Source organism: Macaca fascicularis, chromosome 19 (genome assembly GCF_037993035.2).
Source record: "Macaca fascicularis isolate 582-1 chromosome 19, T2T-MFA8v1.1".
In the NCBI taxonomy this organism is placed as follows: Eukaryota; Metazoa; Chordata; class Mammalia; order Primates; family Cercopithecidae; genus Macaca; species Macaca fascicularis.
In genome coordinates, this window is record NC_088393.1 from 39,616,896 (window position 1) to 39,630,931 (window position 14,036).

General features: G+C 40.8%; 1 protein-coding gene across 4 annotated transcripts in view; it reads left to right on the forward strand.

The window, feature by feature from the left end:
• Positions 1-235: 235 nt before the first annotated feature.
• Positions 236-14,036, forward strand: part of ZNF507 (zinc finger protein 507) — a 38,582-nt gene continuing 24,781 nt past the window's right edge. For 2 of the 4 annotated variants that reach the window (XR_012427399.1, XM_005588730.5), the window contains exons 1-4: positions 236-400; positions 1,855-1,948; positions 7,434-9,559; positions 11,224-11,341. Coding sequence is in view for 2 of the 4 variants with exons in the window: in XM_005588730.5 (XP_005588787.1) it covers positions 7,436-9,559; positions 11,224-11,341 (2,242 nt within the window). In the remaining 2 variants the exon portion in view is untranslated. The remainder of the gene's footprint in view (positions 401-1,854; positions 1,949-7,433; positions 9,560-11,223; positions 11,342-14,036) is intronic. The other 2 variants (XR_012427400.1, XM_005588731.5) reach the window with 1 other exon arrangement.

Here is a 14,036-nt window from a genome sequence, read left to right on the forward strand (position 1 = left end):
GAATACAAGGTGACTTCTAAACCTAGACGTCTGGAAGGGGCCGTAAGAGCCAGACAACTGGGCCTGAACCCCGCCTGAGAGCCGGGATTTGCAAGGGCCTAAGCCGCCTAGGAAGCCTCCCTCTCGCAGGTCCAGCCTCAGCGGCCCGGGTTGCCCGGGGGCGGGGCCTGAGCCTCGCCCCGCCCCCGCTGCCCGCCATTCGGGTCACCTGACCCACTGGCGGCTCACGTGATCCATCCCCAGCGCCGCCATTTTGGAGCTCCGGATGAGGAGGGGGAAAGCGGGGGAAAAGAGGGAAAAGAGCCGGGAGAGAGGTGGGCAAGGACGAGGGCGAGGGCACGGCCGGGTCCTGGCTGGCCAAACGAGGCTCGCGGAAGCAGCAGCCGCCGCCTGACTGCAGGTACCGCGCCCCGGGGCCGCCCCTCCGCCCGCTGTTAGCGCCGCCGCCGGCCATGTGCATCCTCCCCTCAGGCCTCTGCCGGCGCTCGCTTCCTCCTCAGCCGGCCGAGCCCCTCCCGGTGCTAGCCACAAGCCCCAAGTTCCGTGTCCCGGTTCTGTCTTCTGTGCAGCAAGGCCTGCGGAGACTCCGGGCTTGCCCTGCAGCTGGGGGTGGGGGGAACCCGCTGCTCCCCGCATACTGTCACCAGCCCTGCCCGCTTGCAGGCCCGCCCGCAGGCGTTGCTTCCTTCTGCGGACGTGAGATCGTTTAGGCTAGCCGGGATGGACCCAGCAGCGATGTTCTCACAGCATCTTTTGATTAATTTTCTAAGCCCCCTCATTCCCCACCCATCACCTCAGTCCTTTAGCCAGTGTGTGGTGTAGAAAAAGCTAGTACGGAAACGCAGTCCTGGTCTTCTGCATTTATTACAGTCCTCTGGAGATAGAATGATATCTCCAGAGATCACGGAGACCATCAGGGAAAGTTCCCACCTCTTAAGACCTGGGGCATCGGAATGAATGGTTTGTGTAGAAGGCCGGGATGATTAATAAGGTGGAGGCCACTTTCCCAACCCCAAGGCGGTCTTTTTAAGTTTCTGCAGTGGGCTGTAATTTGCTATCAGTCTGCATCGCTCTTCTCAGGCAATTACTGGATTTATCACCTCTTCGAGTTTGCACTTCCTCCAGTACTCTGCTCTCACTCAGAGTATGGGTTGCATTATTGATTAAAAGAAAGCCTGGCCCTTCATTCCTTTACCTCACTAACTCGTTGAAAATTAACTTCAGGGGAGCCCTAAAGATGTTTTTTCTGCCCTGGCAGTGAGCTATTTTACTTAACTGTAATCGATAAGGTAGTTGCATTGTAGGTGAAACGAATAAGCATTTTTTTATCTTTTAGATTTATTCTAGCCAGTATAAGAAACAGTGGCAAAGAAATGTAGGACCAGAGTAGGAAACTGCATTAGAAGATATATAGGTCACACCACTGTGTCATATCTTTTTACGCTGTTTTTCTGCCTATTGTGCTTGCAAAATTTGCAGAATCACTCGTTAGATTGTGTTTTTAGTTTAGATTAAAATAGCAATGTGCAATTTATTGTTCCATTCTCATTAGAAAATGGTGTCAGTAAAAGCAATCGTGTAGAGTCCAGTACGTAAATTCTGAGGTAAAACAAAACACACAATTATTGGGAGAAGTTTCTAGAGCTATTTTTTCCTAACTTTTGCAAAACCCTCAAGTCGGCTCGTTAGATAAATTATTTAAATTTGCATTACATAATGGGGTTGCATGAACATTCCTCTGAATTTCTTTTTACATGGAATATTGAGACATTTTTCACTGCCAAAAAAAATCGTTACTTTGTTTCACCAAGAAAGAAATGTTTTGATACTATATACTTTCGTTCTTGGCCACAGCTGGATTTTGAAGATTGATCCAAGGGACTGTGTTAATATCAGGAATTGATTTGAAAGACACTGGCTCTGCCACTTAACAGCCATGTAACCTTGGGTAAGTCACTTAAACCACACTGAGTGTTTCCTTATTTATAAGATTGTATAACCCACCTAGCCTGTCCCAAAGAGTTATGAGGATCAGATACCACTAACATGTTTGATAGAGCCTAGCTGTAAGGAGCTGTTACTCTTTTCAGTATTGATATTTTGTACATGTTTAGTCTCATTGAGCATTAAGAGGAAAATTGGTGTATTAGAGAAAGCATGGCTTTAGAATGAGATCGGCCTGGATTCCTGTTCTTAAACCAGTTACCACTTTGTGTCTGTGAGTCTCAGGTTCCTCATCTGCAAAAAAAAACCCACAAAATTTGAATATTACACAAAATCTACAGAGGCATTACTCCCTAGACTTGCACCTCATGAGCGAGGATTTCCTCAGTCATTTTTGTAGTCTCCAGCACTCTGGTTGGCACATTATAGGTGCTCAATAAATGATAGTAAATCTGAATATTGGTTAATGTTAGTTAGACCTTATGTCTTCATTGCAGCTGCCAAATTAGAATATTCTCTCAGGCTATGTGCCAACTAAGAAACTCTAGACTATGAAACTCCGTATACTTGTGATATTTATACTCATTTTTTTCTTAGTGGTAATTAATAATTACCTTGGACTCAGAAGATTTTAAATCAGATAAATTATAGCCAATATAGTGAGTTAAATCTATAAATAATGTGTAAGCAGTTTCCAGGTAACTTTATAGACAGTTTATAATTCAGGGACCTGAAAGTTCATCTAGCTTCACCCTCTTGTTTTACATCTGAGCAATCTAAAACTCACAGAGACAGTGACTTGCCTAAGGTCACACAGCTAATTGAGGGCACTTTAGGGGAGGGACCCTTGAGCTTATGTCCCCTGCCTTCTTTTGGCTGGAGCAAAATAAATGTGTCATATTTTAGAATTACAATAATCTGGAAGAATGGGGAATTTATTGGCCATTACTTCTATAGCACAATTTTTTTTTTTTTTTTTTCATTTTGGAAAAAAATTCTTGTTCTGAAAGAGAAGGTTCTTTTGTATTGTATTGTACTGTTCTTCATATATACACAGAAAATTATAGCCTTTTCTCCAGGCCCAGATAGATTGTTCACCTTGATTTTACTCATGATAACCATACTACTGTAACTATAAGGAACTAATTAGATACACAAATCACCAAATAGCAAATTATAAGGAAATGAAGACAACTGAAATAATTTGGCTCCTAACTTTTTGTGAGAAAGATATTAATCAGAAGCGTTTGCCTGTGGAATACTGTTGTCAAGGAAAGATTTGAGAGAGTTGGTGGAAAGGGTTATAGAACTTTTCTGGTTTGGGATAAAACTTTTGTTTATTACTTATTTATTTGTAACAATTTAATATATTTAATGTTGTTATGTCTAAACATTCCAAACAAGAAATCTCCTGTTTTGCTAATGCCTGTCGTCGTCTTTCCTCCTAGTGAACTTTCATATTCAGCCGTATCGATCTTTTCACTCACCCCCAGATAGCATGCTTATTCTCACTTCTAAAAATACAGTCACGTCATGGCTGCTTTTCTGGTCACTGCTAACCTTGTGTCAACTTGTATCAGCAGTATTCCAAGGAAGCAAATGGCACGTTGAAATGAGGATAATTCAAGGAAGGTATATTTACAAAGATATTAGTAATAAAGGTGTTGGACTTCAATAAGCAAACCACAGCATAATGCAGTTATCTGGAGCTAGCAGCATTAGGAGAGGGAGAGGTATCAGAATCCGAAGAAGGGTCTTGGAGAGCAGCCTACCTGGAAAGAAATAGCCTTCTATTGAGGAACATGGCCAATCCAAGGTGACTTAGAGATAGAGAACCAGGACAATGAATATTCTGATCTCACTCTGCTACCTCCCTCTGATCTGTCATGGTTCTTCATTGGCTGACCTCAACCAGAAAGCAGAGGGCAGGGGAGCCTAGTGATGTAATCCCTCTGACACAGAGCAGAATGGAAAGGAGGATACAGTGAGCCTGGAGGGCAAATGGATGATGTTTGGCATGCTACCCATCCTTTGGGAACCAGTGGACATTTTAACCTCTCCACGAAGCTTTTGCTTACCTTGCTAGCCCAAAGGAGCTCTTCAGTCTCTTTCGGGATTTAGTCATTGACTGTTGCCTTTTATTTTACCTTGTGTACTATTGCATTGTTTAAACGCCGTTACTTTTTAACTTCCAAATGTTTGCCTTATCCATTCAACTCAGTTTTAAACTACAAGTATGAAGAATATAAAATTTTTCCTGATACTTTGCCTTGCGCCTTGCATGTAACAATTTGCTTGTTACATGCACACACATATTTGTATTTCTGCATTAGTGGTCTAAGTAAAATTTCTGGGATTCTAAGTAATCAAGAAATTTGAAGAGTTGGCCATAAGGTAACTTGCCCTCTGTGTATACTTTATTATGAGCTGTTTAGCCTTTTTATTATGAAAAATGTTAAACATTTATATAAGTAGAAAGAACAGTGAATTCCTAGGTACTCATCATTCAACTTTAATTACAGAATTAGTCATTCTTACTTTATTCTCATCCTCTCCACCCTACCACTGCACTATCACCAAGGTAATTGTTTTACATGGATCTCTTGGAGGCCAAGGAAAGTATGCAGATTGTCATAGTTTATGTTGTCATCACTATTGAGCCACTGACATTGTGTGTGTACTCCTTATCTCATCTCTTTTGTTCAGATTTACTTCACTTGACACGCAATCTCATATATATGTGTATGTGTGTCACACACACACATACATATCATACATATATGTATTTCTGCATTAGTGGTCTAAGTAAAATTTTTGTGAAAATTGGAAGAGTTGGACTTAGAGTAGCTTCCCCTCTGTGTATACTTTATTATGAGCTGTTTAACCTTTTTTTTTTTTTTTAAACAGAGACTCGTTTTTATGAGATTAACCTGTGCATTGGTTTTGCATGTGGACCCAAACTGGTTTTTCAGGTGTTTCCTGACGTATTTTATGTTGTCATATCTGTTTTATAGCTGCCATTACTGTACTTATCCCCAAATGTATGCAGCCTTTAAAATGAGATACTTACATAAATGTTCAGGGAAAATTGGAGCATCTGCTGCAAATTTCCATTAGCTCTTAATGCCTGAGCAGACACAACTTTAAAAATCTGAATGTTTTGTCAGATTCTTTTGTATTAGTCTTTTTCTTGAGTTCAGATGAACTCCTCCTTTTCTTCATTTCACTTTCTTTTTAAGGTACACACTGAAATATCCACAGGGAGCAATTTGCACTGGTCTGTGTCACTTCTCTTATATCATTAAGTAGAAGAGAGATAACATGAGTCACCTTCGTAACCCTATGGGTGTGCAAAGTCTCTTGAACAAACATTCACTTGTTAACCTCCAGATGATCAGTCAGCCTACGTGGGTGTTACATTTCATGGGGAAGGAGACCTTAGATCTACAGTAGAGAGCCGTATCATGTTCAGAAAATTGAATGTTTGGGGATTCCTATTATTAAACTTATTATTTAACCAATTTGCATTTAACCATTGAACTGACAGAAATAAGGCCTTAAGTTAATCACCTTAAAGGGAAATCAGTAGTCACATGAAGAGCCCCAGCTCCCCTTGGCCTAAAAATGTGGAATTGTAAGACAATAAAGCAACTTAGGAAGTCACAAAAGGGTTTTTCTAAGGAAACAAATTGTTCCCCCATTGGTCTCCTCTTTAATGACTTGCAGCTGAGCGAAGAGATCTAAAAAGACTTTTGTTCCTTTTACCTGAGAAAGATGAAACAGAACTAGTATTTTGAGAGATTGTTTAAGGGAGAGTGGCTGAAGGACCACAGGCCTTTGGGAGCCAGGGTAGCTGTCATTGTTGGAATGGCCATGGAATGCATTTTCTGCTGTGAGGGCAGCAAGAGACAGCTAGTAGCAAAGAGAAAAAAGCTGATGCCATAGGGCAGAGTATTGTTAGGAAGAAGGGAAGAAGTAGTACTGAAGAAGCCAAGAGTAAAGTGTTTGCATTTTTGCCTGATGTGGACATAGATCTAGAAAGCTGGCTTGCCAGAAGGAGTAGAAAATGAAGAAAAGCCATAGCTGCTGCCCAGAGTTGTGGGCGACCTGGCACTGAAGCTGGTCAGCACTGTGTGTGTGGGGGGGGGGGGCGGTGGGGAGGAAGGGCGGAGCCTGGCAGGACATTAGGTATCATCTTGGCAGGGCCTGAAGGGCCCTTATATGTTGATTCAGCCATGCGGGGAAGAACAGCCATGATTCACCACCTAAAATAAGAATTCAGAGCCTGGGACTGAAGTTTAAGAATAGTGTGGTCTCTGGTCTATAGCTAGTGCCACTAAAAATTTTTGTTGGCATTTATTGAATGTTGTGAGTAAGATTCCAGAATGCACCTAAAATGTGGAAAAACAAAACTTGTTGCTGGAAAAAAGCCTAAACTTAAAAATGTGATCCAAGTCAACAAATTAATCTCACTTTAAGCCAAAGGAAATGTTTGAGATGAAAGTACTGCCAGGAAATATAAAGAGTATTCTAGACTTAGGCAGGAAGATTTATGGGTATTTTATGTTTAGTGACTTCCTCAGCCATAATGCATTATTAGAACGAACAAATAACCCCTTCTAAGGAAACTCTGTTCATATCTGGACCTGAAACACAACTGGGATATCAATTTTTTCCTTCTCTGATGTCCCTTACCCTTTCAGGAAAAAAAAAAAACAAGAGAAAACAAAAAAAACCCCCATATATGTGGATATGAGTAACAGTTGGCCACTAATATGACCTCTAGAAAAAAACCACAGGATAGTTTGTGGTTTATCTTCAGGAAGATGAAGGAAGTAAAAGTAGGAACTAGATCACTGCTTTTATTTAATTTCATTTATATAGTACTTTCCCAAATTCACTATGCCCTGTACAAACTACATGACTGTAGTTTCACAATTCCAAAGATTTAGGGAGAAAATAAACAAATCTGTGATTTTAGTAATAAAACTGCAGCTGTATTTAGTATAAGAAATAGTCTCTCAAGAATTGTATCAGTCATTGACTTTACAGAGTGATATTTCACAGTAACTGGAGGGGTTTCACATGCCTTGAGAATGGCTATGCTCCTTTAATCAAGGAATAGGAGTCTTTTTTTTTTTCTTTCTTTCTTTCTTGGCATTGTGCAAAAGGGAGCGAGTCCTTTTAGTCCTGCTGGATGCTGAAGGCAAAGAAAGTGAAGAAAAATGGAGAAAAAGATCATCATTTCCAAAGAAATAAGTGATAGAGGGGAGTATCTTTATCATTAGTCTTGATAGAAGATTGCATTCTAAAGAGAAATTCTAACCAATTTAAATCTATACTGGGGATCGCCAGGTGTGTGGACGTGGAGCTTCCAGCGTGGAAAATACTTAGGTTAGATTTGACACTAAAATTCGCTTATATTTCCTAAATACATGCCTGTAATTATCCTGTAACCTGGAATTTTTGTTTTACATTATCCTTTTTAGATATGGAAGAAAGTAGCAGTGTTGCCATGTTGGTGCCAGATATTGGGGAACAGGAAGCTGTATTGACTGCTGAAAGTATCATCAGTCCTTCATTGGAAATTGATGAACAAAGAAAAACTAAACCAGATCCATTAATCCACGTTATCCAGAAGTTAAGCAAGATAGTGGAAAATGAGAAGTCACAAAAATGTCTTTTAATTGGGAAGAAACGCCCACGTTCAAGTGCTGCAACGCACTCTCTTGAAACACAAGAACTTTGTGAGATTCCGGCTAAAGTAACCCAATCACCTGCTGCTGATACTAGAAGAGCTGAGATGTCACAAACAAATTTTAACCCTGACACTCTTGCCCAGAATGAGGGGAAGGCTATGTCTTATCAGTGTAGCCTTTGTAAGTTTCTGTCATCATCTTTTTCCGTGTTAAAAGATCATATTAAGCAGCATGGTCAGCAGAATGAAGTGATATTAATGTGCTCAGAGTGCCATATTACATCTAGAAGCCAGGAGGAACTTGAAGCTCATGTGGTGAATGACCATGACGATGCCAATAGCCACACCCCATCCAAAGCCCAACAGTGCGTAAGCCCCTCCAACTCTTTATGTCGGAAAACCACAGAAAGAAATGAAACCATTCCAGACATCCCAGTAAGTGTGGACAATCTACAGACTCATACTGTCCAAACTGCATCTGTGGCAGAAATGGGTAAGAGGAAATGGTATGCATACGAACAGTACGGCATGTATCGATGCTTGTTTTGTAGTTATACTTGTGGCCAGCAGAGAATGTTGAAAACACATGCTTGGAAACATGCTGGGGAGGTTGATTGCTCTTATCCAATCTTTGAAAATGAAAATGAGCCCCTAGGCCTGCTGGATTCTTCAGCAGCCACTGCGCCTGGTGGGGTCGATGCAGTGGTCATTGCTATTGGAGACAGTGAACTGAGTATCCACAATGGGCCATCAGTGCAAGTGCAGATTTGCAGCTCAGAGCAATTATCATCTTCATCTCCTTTAGAACAGAGTGCAGAAAGAGGAATACACCTAAGTCAATCAGTTACCCTGGACCCCAATGAGGAAGAAATGCTGGAAGTGATTTCTGATGCAGAGGAGAATCTGATTGCTGATAGCCTACTTACATCAGCACAGAAAATCATCAGCAGCAGCCCCAATAAAAAAGGGCATGTTAACGTGATAGTAGAGCGATTGCCAAGTGCTGAAGAAACCCTTTCACAGAAGCGCTTCCTCATGAACACTGAAATGGAGGAAGGGAAGGACCTGAGCCCGACAGAAGCCCAGATTAGGTGCGAAGGAACGGATGATGTTTATCGTGCTGATAAATGTACTGTTGATATTGGGGGATTGATCATAGGCTGGAGCAGTTCAGAGGAGAAAGATGAGTTAATAAATAAAGGACTGGCCACTGATGAGAATGCTCCACCAGGCCGGAGAAGGACAAATTCTGAGTCTCTTCGATTACACTCATTAGCTGCAGAAGCCCTTGTCACAATGCCTATAAGAGCTGCAGAGTTGACAAGAGCCAACCTGGGGCACTATGGAGATATAAACCTTTTAGATCCAGATACTAGTCAAAGGCAAGTAGATAGTACATTGGCAGCATACTCAAAAATTATGTCGCCACTTAAAAACTCTTCAGATGGATTAACTAGTCTTAACCAAAGCAACTCCACCTTGGTAGCACTCCCAGAGGGTAGGCAGGAATTGTCAGATGGGCAAGTTAAGACAGGCATCAGCATGTCCTTACTCACTGTCATTGAAAAATTGAGAGAGAGGACAGATCAAAACGCTTCAGACGACGACATTTTGAAAGAGTTGCAGGACAACGCCCAGTGCCAACCCAACAGCGATACAAGTTTGTCCGGAAACAACGTGGTGGAATACATCCCGAATGCTGAACGACCCTACCGTTGCCGCCTGTGTCATTACACAAGTGGCAACAAGGGCTACATCAAGCAGCACTTACGAGTCCATCGACAGAGACAGCCTTATCAGTGTCCTATCTGTGAGCACATAGCAGACAACAGCAAAGATTTGGAGAGCCACATGATCCACCACTGTAAGACAAGAATATACCAGTGCAAGCAGTGTGAAGAATCCTTCCATTATAAGGTAAGCATTGGTTCAGGAAGTCTTTCAGAGGACCTTAGCATCTTAGAGTGAGAAGGGAACTTTGTAGATCTAGTCCAACCACCTCATTTTATAGATAAGGAAACTGGGTCCCAGAAAAGTTGGATAATTTGCCCAAGGGGATCCCAACTTATCAGTATTAAAGTTGGGACTGAAATCTAGGTCTTCAGAATTTCTGCTGTAGAATCCTTTGCCCTGCCTGCTGCCTCCTTAACAGCCTCTGTGTTTTGAGTGTGTATAGTTTATTTAAAGTGTTGATTTTCTGTTGCAAGAGAATTATAGGGAGTGTGTAGTGGATTGACATCATACATACGTTTGACTTAAATTTAACCGTACATCATCACGACAAAAAAATACGTATTTTTCATCTTATATGGCCCCAAAATAACAGGCATTCAGTTCAGCTTCTGCACAACCAACAGTGATGTGTGTCATTGCAGAAGGAAAAATGGGCTATAGTGGACCTATTGAAAGGCACTGTCATGGAAATAGAATCGTGTGTCATGTTTTATGGGCAGGGTAAAGAACTTTCAAAGTTATTTTGACTGTCTGATTTTTATCAAGTGCTGACCTTATCAAAACCAACATCCTGTATGAAGTGCTATTTTGTAAAGGAAACTCGTTGAATCATTGGTTTAGAACTTTTCTTCTTCAGTGGGCCAGGTGACTCCTTGAAAATGTATTACAAGTGTTATCCTAAGGGCTAATTAGAAGGTAGACTTTTTCCCTCAGATTACCGAGAGCTGGGGTCTAGCTGTAATAAAAAGGTAACAGGAGGGAGGCCGAGGCGGGCGGAGCACAAGGTCAGGAGATCGAGACCATCCTTGCTAACACTGTGAAACCCCGTCTCTGCTAAAAATACAAAACCTTAGCCAGGCATGGTGGTGGGTACCTGTAGTCCCAGCTCCTCGGGAGGCTGAGGCAAGAGAGTGGCGTGAGCCCGGGAGATGGAGCTTGCAGTGAGCTGAGATCGTGCCACTGCACTCCAGCCTGGGCAACAGAGCGAAACTGCGTCTCTAAACAACCAGACAAACAAACAAAAAGGTAACAGGAATAAAAAAGCCCTTGAGTCTGAGGTTCACTGCTTCTCAGATTACACTCATGAAATTCCAAGGAGGACATCCACATAGGCTGCAAAGACAAGTTCCACAAGTCTCCAGGAGTTTCTTTTGCTGCTGAGCTCTTCATTCGTGGGAATGGAAGTAGAGGAGACAGGATGTCCTTGGAGGAGCACTTCCAGTTAGGTCTCTTACACATTAAGATATTTAAATGAAAAATTAGGAGTCTGGCGATTACAGATTGGATTTATTTTTGTGAAGTTGCATTATTCTGAACACTGCTGGTTCCTCTGGGCCTACCAGTGTTTCAGTAAATACGGACACGCCCTGCGTAATCACTTAAGAAAGCGGTGACTTCCTTTCAGAGAATATGAAGAGGAACTGTCCATTGCATGATGTTATGATTTGCTAATGTACCTCTTTCTATAAATTGTCAAATGTGTCAAATGATCTTTTAGCAGACTTGATTTTAAAATACGGTAATTCGTTGTACTAGGCCATGAAAGCAATGAACTCGTTCTTCTACAGCCTCCTAAGAGTTGGACATGTATATTTATTGAAAATTACATATTTCTTTCCACTTTTTAGAGTCAGTTGAGGAATCATGAGAGAGAACAGCACAGTCTTCCAGATACCTTGTCAATAGCAACTTCTAATGAGCCAAGAATTTCCAGTGATACAGCTGATGGAAAATGTGTCCAGGAAGGTATCTATGTATTTTGTTATATAGGCTGCAGTGACTCGCACATGATGTAAAAGTGCCCTTAGTTGTCATGACTGGTTATTTTCAGGGCAAAAGCCTATATTCTTCTCCATTTTTGTACCATGGATGTGAGTGAATCTGATCTCTGTTTCTGACGAAATGCCAAGTACTGAATGAAGCAGATGATTACTAGGTCCTAGGTGAGAAGCCCTAGATAGTAAGGATTCATCTTCAGCTTTGTAGGTAGATATTGCAGTTGAAACTTAAGCGCCCCTTAGAAGGTGAGTACCAGAAAGCCAGAAAAGCTACAACATGGAAAACAGGCCTCCCTTCCCTCTCTCGGCACCAGTTGACCTACTGAGAACAGAGCTTTTGCAGATGGTAGGCCCCCACCCCAAACTTTAACTGGGGCTTCCCGCTGTGATCTTATTCTTACCCAAGTATGACTGCCAGATTTCATCTGCATTATTTAAAAAAAAAAAATACTCACACATAGACACACAAGATCTTTTTATGTACTAGTTAGGTAGCAGTCTACCGAGTTTCTGGTAATAGGAATATTAGAATCAAAAGATTTAATTAGAGCTCCATGAAAAGGCGGATGCCACATCCAGAGAATTAAGTATAAAGTGTACTAAGCTGTGCCGCTTTGGTTCAGCTCACTTAAATTGATATACTTTAAATGTCTCCAGTGTGGCGCATAATGTTTATGGGAGATAAAACATATTGGGGTGACTTTCCTTTTTAGATTTACTAAGAATTAAAGTTAGAAACGACTACAGAGTGAAATGTTTTACCATAATGTTTCATTAAATTATACCCCAGAAAGCATAACTGATTCTAGAATGTTTCTGAAAGAACTGATTTTGACACCACTGTAGCACCAAAATTCTCATGTCAAACAGATGTCATCCCTGTAAAACTCTCCAAAACAAAAGGAGTTTATGGCGTAGCATCTGTTTCTGCAGTAGATGGCTGAGCTAAAACAGTTTTGTTTCCTTTTTACAAAATAGCCCTCAATGCCTCCTTTTATTTTAATTCATTATGTTTCCATATCTCCTTTAGAGGAGACATTAAAACGTTTGATATGATTGGACTATAAATCCCTAATGAAGGGATGAAGTAAATACTACTCAGTAGCACCACCTGCAGTTAATATCAGTGTTGGAAGATGTCTTTTTTAGCACCGTCCTAAAAAGCAAACATTTCAAACTGTCCAAATGAGTTAACAGGTTAAAATTCACAATTTTAATAAAAAGATTAAAGCGTCAGCTCAAGATTAAAATAACCACTTCAGACTTTACAGTATTGATGTATGTTTACTATATTTTATGTTGCAGCATCTTTTCTTTGTGGCTCATGCCTTTTTTTAAGGGTTACATGTATGGATTTTTAAATTGCCTGCCATGCCTCTTTTCCTCCACCTGGCTCCATTTGCTTTTTTCTCTCAGTACTGTAGCAGTTCAGATGACTGCATATTTATACCTGGATGGGTACTTTATTAGCTCACTATTAGATATTTTGAAATCTGGTTGTCAGGTCAAAGAAAAAATTTTTAGCTCACAAATAAGGTAATAATAATTCATGCTTTGTTAAAACTTCTTTAACCATTTAGTAAACTTGTTAAACAAGAAGAGAGATGTGTGCCTCTGTGATCCCCAGTCTCTGCCATTCTGACAGCACAGATACCTTAGGGCATGTTTCAGCTTAACATTTGCTTGGCCAAAAGGTGTGCCTGCCTCTCTTGAGCTAGATACTGTGCTAGGTGCTGGGAGTGCAGTGAAAGGCATCACTGCCCTTCAGGAACCCAACTCAGTGAAGAAGACAGAACGAGGCTGATGGTATGTCAGCAGATACCACAGGAGCTCAAATAGAGCCGCAAGCAAAGCCCTTTCGTATGGTGTTACTCCATGAAACCTAATTAAATTGGTTTTTATTGGAAACCTATAATTTGCCAAGCCCTGGGGATTCAGTCTAAACAAAATAAGCAGATCCCTTATCGTCAGAGAATAGACATTTAGTGACAGGGCAGAGATTTTACCGAGACATGCAGGTACAGTACAGACTTTGCTAAAGGAAAAATGTAGGACTTACTAAACTATGCTGTGAGGTTCTAGCATTTCCAATTTGTAGATGAGAAAACTGAGACTTCAAGAGGCAAAATAATTTACCCATGATCATACTAGTAGAAAGTGGCAGAGCGAGGACTAAGCCCAAGTTTTTGAACTTTAAATCCAATATTCTTTCCATTGGAAACAGTTGCTTGAAGTATCACAGGCTCTCATTCTGTGCTATATTAAGTTTTTCCATCTGTCAGTTTTATTAGTTGTCATTGATCTGTAATATTTCTCACACAAAACCATTATCCAATATTTCACACTTCATTTTTTAGGGTTTTTTAAAAACTGTATGTGGAACAGTGCCATTTATAATCAAGTCCAAGTTTTTAACCTACCAATTAAGAGCAATACTTAGATTATAATTATGATTAGTGTGTATATTAATGTTATAGATTTATACCAGGAAATTAGGACATTTTGTTCTGCCTGGCAGTAGTTATTAGCAAAAGAAAATTTCAATTTCAGAAGCTGTAAATTTAACTTAAGGATTTTCTTTGTTGAAATTTCAGTGTGGGTTTCCCTTTGTATAATACCACGGATTTTACTTTTATGCAGTGTATACAGGTGTTCTACCTAAG